Genomic DNA, 6,258 nt, shown 5'->3' with positions numbered 1-6,258 from the left:
TTTGAGAACATTTTTGCTAATAACAAAATTTGAGTACATCTTTGTCAACAACAAAATTATTCGAGTGTATTTTTAGTGGTTTATTCTTTTAAAAAATATTATTTGTATACTAAAATTAACTATTATATATTTATATATAAATACATATAATTTAATTTACTTTTAATATAAATTTAATATTTTAATATATATTTTATTTTAGTAATTAATTTTTATAACTAATTGTAGTGTACATTATATAATAAATATGACAATTATTTTTCTCGTGGCATATCTAACGGCTAGGACGCAATCCACACTACCCAATAGAAATCATCCACGTGTCCAAGTTGCACATCCACAGCAGCAGCAGTTTACCTGAAATCACCGGTACATAGCCATAGCTCCTATTGCCTAAAATCCAACCTCATTTTTCTTCTTGTTTTTCTTCCCTCTAATTTGTTTGTCTCTATCATCGCACACAGCAATATCAAAGTTCCAAGTGTGTTGTTATTTGTTCCATTCCACATCATCGTCGTCATCATCATCATCAATTCATAATAATCTGGAAGCCAGGCTTGTTGTTTTTCAACAGTAGTTGTTGGATTTTGATTTGATTTTGATTTGATTTTCAACAGTAGTCTTCTCTCTTTTCTGGGTTGGGGTTAGGTGGCGTGACTTCTCACTCAATTCCTCTCTCTCTCTCTCTCTCTTTATCTTCCATTCCCTTGTGGACGCGATGCTTGCTTCTACAGCAAATTTCTGCTCTTTTTTTTAACCCACTCTTAATTCCCTCCATTTATTGTTCCCTTCCCTCACCTACTTCCCACGTCCACCTATTTATAATCCATTCTTTTACCTGATTCTAAGTTTAAGTCGCATTCTTTTCGATGATCCCAACTCAATTCCTTCCTCTCCCACTTGATATTTTACAACGAATCACTTTTTGTTCCTAATTTAGTTGATACCAAAAGTGTGGAACGTGGCAGAGTTTGAATTCACATATGATTCCATCATCCACCCAATTCACCTGATGATTAAATCATGATGACTTCTGTTTAACTTCGCTTTATATGAGTGAGTGGAAAATATACCTGGCATAGTTTTGTAGAAGATCATCTTATTAGGTTGTGAATCTAAGTAGCAATTGGTTTGGTATATGATTTCTGGAGGGACTATGCATGTGGGTATGGACTTTCCTCATCAATTTACTATGCTAGAAGGTGAAAATGATAAAGGAAATGTATTAGTTATGGAAGATGAGAAATCAGAAGATTTGAGTAATGTAAGACAAATGGCAAGGGGCAAACCTCCGCGCCACCTTGGCTCCGGCATGAGACATAGTATTAGCACCACTAGATTGGTTGCTGCACCAGATTTGGTAAAGTTTATGTTCCTCGTCACTAGTTGATATTGCTGGCTATGCTTAGGAGATTTCATTGTATTCTTGTAAAATTTTTTGTTTAATCAATCCTTTATCATTCATCTAGCTAAACTAATATGAATTAAATTGATCAGAAGATTCGTCCTTCTTTCTAGCAAAAGTATCATACTTTACTTTGTTAATAGTATTTTGGAAAGCGCAGGTTATCTAATTTTGGCTGTTTTTCTCTCTTTTACTTAAAGAGTTTGGATGTGGAGGTTACAGGGTGCAAGTCATCTTCTGAAGACAACACAGAGTTTCTACCCATATTTCGGTCAGGAAGTTGTGCTGAAAAAGGACCTAAAGAATATATGGAAGATGAACATATATGCATAGATGATCTTATTCAGCATCTAGGTTCATCTTCAAATTTTCCTTTTACAGGAGCTTTCTATGGTGTAAGTGCGTTTTAATTTTACCTAACTTTACATGCATCTGCTATGATGATCTTAATACTGAGATTGTGTGTTTTATCGTCAAGTTATGTTTCCATAACCAATGATTTAGAATCCCTTGTTGCTTGATTCCTGTGAAATGAATTATGGCTAAAGCTCAATTTCCAACAAAATGTGACATTCTTGACTATAGGACAAATGAGTTATAGAGAGCTTCTTTTTCCCAATATATTTAGTTTTTATAGAAGAAAATTAAGACAAAGTAGATAGCGCAGACTAAGAAATGAATGCATCGTACAGATTACAGAATATGGGGGTACCACTAGCCGCTTTTGTGGAAAACAGGAAGTAGAATCTCACATTGGTTTTTTTTTTTTTTAAATTTACAGACAATTTGGTTATTTAATATGAATTCTAGATTAGTAATAAAGTAAATTCATGTAGCGCAATTTGGTAAGTAGGAGGAGATAAAATCTCTACATTAAACTATTAAAAATTTCTTAGGATTTTACAGATTAGTCTATGGACAAAGTTTGTGAATTGTGATGGGGCAACGGCACTTTTTTATCCTTATTGAGTGACCCTATACAATGAGGAAAGGCTGAGACTTTGTTGTACACTATTGTTTCTCCCACTGATTATACAAATGAGATTTAGAATATTTTTTGATTGCATATGTTGAACGATCACATAAAAAAAAAGGAGAATTTAGTGTTGAACAATTCATTCATATTTATTCAGGTGTTTGATGGGCATGGAGGTACAGATGCAGCTTCTTTTATAAGAAATAACATCCTTAGATTCATACTTGAGGACTCCCATTTTCCAACTTGCGTGGCAAAGGCAATTACAAGTGCTTTCTTGAAAGCTGATTATGCATTTGCAGATTCTAGTTCGTTAGATATCTCCTCTGGAACCACTGCTTTAACAACTCTTGTATATGGAAGGTAATTATCTTCATTTATGAATGAAGTTAGTTTCATCGATGTAGCAAGCTTTTGTTGCCTTTTTTCATATTGGCTGTTAGTTTCTTAAATTTTTATAACTAGATAGAAGTGGCATCTATTATTATTCATATCATATATGGGGAAATAAATCTGGGAACTTCTGTTCCTATTTGGAAAGGGAAGGCACGAGTGCATCTAGTTGCATGACATGTAACTAGATACCTCCCTCAAGTTGTGAAAATTTCATGTTTGACAGGACCATGATGGTCGCCAATGCCGGGGACTGTAGAGCTGTACTGGGGAGGCGAGGTAGAGCGGTCGAGATGTCAACAGACCAGAAACCAAATCGTATTTCAGAGAGGCTGAGGATTGAGAGGCTTGGTGGTGTAGTATACGATGGATACTTGAACGGGCAGCTGTCGGTTTCCCGTGCTCTAGGAGACTGGCACATGAAAGGTCCCAAGGGCTCTGCATGCCCTCTGAGCGCAGAACCTGAGTTGCAAGAAATCAACCTGAGTGAGGACGACGAGTTCTTGATAATGGGTTGTGATGGATTATGGGACGTGATGAGTAACCAATGCGCTGTGACAATGGCAAGGAAAGAATTAATGATACATAATGATCCTGAAAGGTGTTCAAGAGAGCTGGTCAGAGAGGCTCTTAAGCGCAACTCTTGTGATAACTTAACAGTGATCGTGGTGTGTTTCTCACAAGATCCTCCTCCAAGAATAGAGACACCACCTTCTCGAGTCAGAAGGAGCATATCTGCAGAAGGCCTCAATTTACTCAAGGGTGTATTGGACTCTTAGGTTTTATATACTCTATAAGACTATAACATTCCCGCGTAGCATTTGTCTGTACAAATTAGATAACTGGTTTCTACTTTCTGTGTTACATAGATTAAATACAACACTGATATTCCTTTCTTTTTGGGAATGACTGTAGCTTAGCTAAACGCTTCCACAATGAATATTTATTTTTATTTAAAGGGTATTCTTGATTTGTTTAATCCAAAATAGCTCTCAACAATCCTGGCATTAGGCATCTATGGTATCTCTCTGAAATAGAAATTGTTAAAAGGGGAAAAGATAGATGTTAAAAAGTGCAGTGCACAATATCGAAGTCATAATTTAGTCATTACTTGATTGGAGTCCGATCCACCAACTCACTGATAAAGTTTCTTTTTGTTTTAAGAAAAAAATGTCCCAGCAGCTTCAACTGGGAAAAGGACATCATCAATTTTGAGATGCATCGTATATAATTTAACAGATCAAAAGCAGATAGTTTGAACCTTCCTGTTATCCAGGGTTTCAGAGCTCTCCATTACCATTATCCTCTCCCTTCTCTGAAATACTGCATGAAAATACAGCATTTATCAGTTTATACTATCATTTTGAGAACATCAATTATTAAATATCAAAGTCACCTACTGAAATTGGGGTGAATTATAAGCTCCCACATTTTGAAATTAGATATTACTGCTCCCTCTTAAGAGTTTATGTCCATGATCTTTAGAAGATTGAACTTGCTTGGACACCCCATTGCCCATTTTACATAAGTAAATCACTAAGACAGTAAATTCCTATTATTATATTTGACGTTACCTCCTTTGACTGCAGTGTTTGCTCAAATCTTGACAAAGAACTTTGCTCACTTCTCCCACTTTAACAGATCCTTTCTTTATCAACTCAGCAAACTGCAAAGTTTGGCATCATTAGAAATAGTGCATCTCTACCACATAATGCAGATACAGCTGAGAAGAATTCAAACAGGAAAATTCACCTCATCTTCTGTTTCTTCAAGCAATCTGGTCAGAGTACACACATATGGTTAGGGCACAACTGTGTTGCAAAAGCTAAAGGCAAAAAATTCATCCCATGAATATCCCTGTTAAAAAATAGTAGCAGGGTTATAAAACTATGTGCCTCTTACCTTCCACAATAAGTAGATATATCCTTTGCATATGCCTTGGCTTCTTGCTTATCTGTGAAGAGAAAGAATATGGTTGTTCAGGAAACTCTTGTAATCTAAGTAGTAAAGTAATAACAAATGGTCATCAAAAGAAGAACAACTCACAAAAAATTATTCTCAAAGTACATACTTGAGAGTAATTCCCAACTAACAACTTTGTACCATTCATTTGTATCATCCTGCAAAATATAGATCGAAACAGAACACTGATGATAACATCCATTGTAGAAAATATAAGTAGCCACAGAATCAAGCATTGGAACAGAGAAGAAGGAACCTTGAGTGTGTAGTCTTGCATCTTATCACAAAGATCGTCAAGGAGTTCAACTACTCTAAGCTCGCTAACTCTGTTTTGCACAAAATTAAACAGTTTAATTCACAATTTAAGAGACGTTTGTTTGTTTAATTGTTGGAGAGATCAACATAGATAGATAGATAGATAGATGAAACCACTAATTGTTTGAAGAAACGAAATGACCAAAACCTTGAACCAAATGTATCAGTTATGAAGTCAAGTTGCGAATCCTTATATGATCTATGAATGAATAAATGAAGCTAAAGAAAGTAGGTAGGTGAAAAAAAACCTATAATCAATAAGTTTTCCCTGACGCTGGCCCTTGGAATCCAAGCGGTGACGCATATCCAAATGATTCCGCGGCTTCTCCTACTCAATCATTTACTGTGAAATTAACAAGGAAAAAAATGTTTGAATTCGGATGGGAACAAAAAAGGTGTGGTGTTACCTTGGAGAGCTCAAACTCTAGCTCCCCCTGCACACACAAAAAGGAAAGGGTAAGATCCAAGATCCAAGATCCAAAAACAGAAAGAGATTAAATGAGCAATCGGATTCAATGCATACGGCGACAGCTCTACAGGCGGCGCATTTGTCATCGATGGCATCGGAAAGAGCAAATATGCCAGCGACCACCAACACCAACAGCCAAAGTGCCGCCACTGACATTGACCGAAACCTTTCCTTCTCCATCGTCTTCTTTACCATCCACACCAGCTGCGTAGCGCCTTATGCGTAATTTCCTATAGCTTTTCCCCAAATTCCCACACTGTTAATACTTAAAATAGTATTAAAAGTTAAATGAATGATAAGATTTACTCAATGTAAATTGGTAATGCTTGGTAGTAAGGTGGAGGGTGATTTTTTTTTCTCATTAAAGAAATTTTCTTTAATTAATTAACTGATAAATAAAACATTTTTAAGTTTTTGTTAGAATTTAATTTTAATATATTGATATAAAGAGTTATACAAAATTATCTAACTACATTCACATATTTAAATATTTTTTAGATAATAAATTTAAAAATTTAATTACTTTTACAAATGTAATAATATCATGGTTTTGAAAATTAAATTGGATTGGCCGGTCAGATCGATCTAATTGCAAAGCAAACACAAATACCATTCGATTTACTATAAAAAACCATCGATTCCAAAATTGTATGTAAATTGTTGAACCGACCAGTTTTTAAATGGTTGAATCGAATCAAAATCTGGCCGCTTTCGACTACACCAGCAAAGCACGTCGTT

General features: G+C 35.3%; 2 protein-coding genes across 2 annotated transcripts; one reads left to right on the top strand and one right to left on the bottom strand.

Moving 5' to 3' along the window:
* The first annotated feature begins 381 nt into the window (after nucleotides 1–381).
* LOC112705724 (probable protein phosphatase 2C 27) lies at nucleotides 382–3,732 on the top strand. Its single transcript, XM_025756645.3, has 4 exons — nucleotides 382–1,360; nucleotides 1,606–1,800; nucleotides 2,539–2,744; nucleotides 3,001–3,732. Exons 1-4 carry the CDS (start codon nucleotides 1,139–1,141, stop codon nucleotides 3,551–3,553), a joined length of 1,176 nt encoding a protein of 391 aa, XP_025612430.1. The 5' UTR covers nucleotides 382–1,138; the 3' UTR covers nucleotides 3,554–3,732.
* A 103-nt stretch (nucleotides 3,733–3,835) lies between these two features.
* On the bottom strand, nucleotides 3,836–5,783 carry LOC112705725 (uncharacterized). The gene is made up of 9 exons (XM_025756646.2): nucleotides 5,575–5,783; nucleotides 5,459–5,485; nucleotides 5,300–5,379; nucleotides 4,993–5,062; nucleotides 4,846–4,894; nucleotides 4,677–4,728; nucleotides 4,527–4,551; nucleotides 4,349–4,440; nucleotides 3,836–4,097 (listed from the first exon to the last, which is right to left on the bottom strand). Exons 1-9 carry the CDS (start codon nucleotides 5,713–5,715, stop codon nucleotides 4,055–4,057), a joined length of 579 nt encoding a protein of 192 aa, XP_025612431.1. The 5' UTR covers nucleotides 5,716–5,783; the 3' UTR covers nucleotides 3,836–4,054.
* Between the last annotated feature and the right edge of the window lie 475 nt (nucleotides 5,784–6,258).

The sequence above is a fragment of the Arachis hypogaea genome, chromosome 8, assembly GCF_003086295.3.
Source record: "Arachis hypogaea cultivar Tifrunner chromosome 8, arahy.Tifrunner.gnm2.J5K5, whole genome shotgun sequence".
NCBI lineage: Eukaryota > Viridiplantae > Streptophyta > Magnoliopsida > Fabales > Fabaceae > Arachis > Arachis hypogaea.
This window is presented reverse-complemented; position numbering and strand designations above follow the sequence as displayed.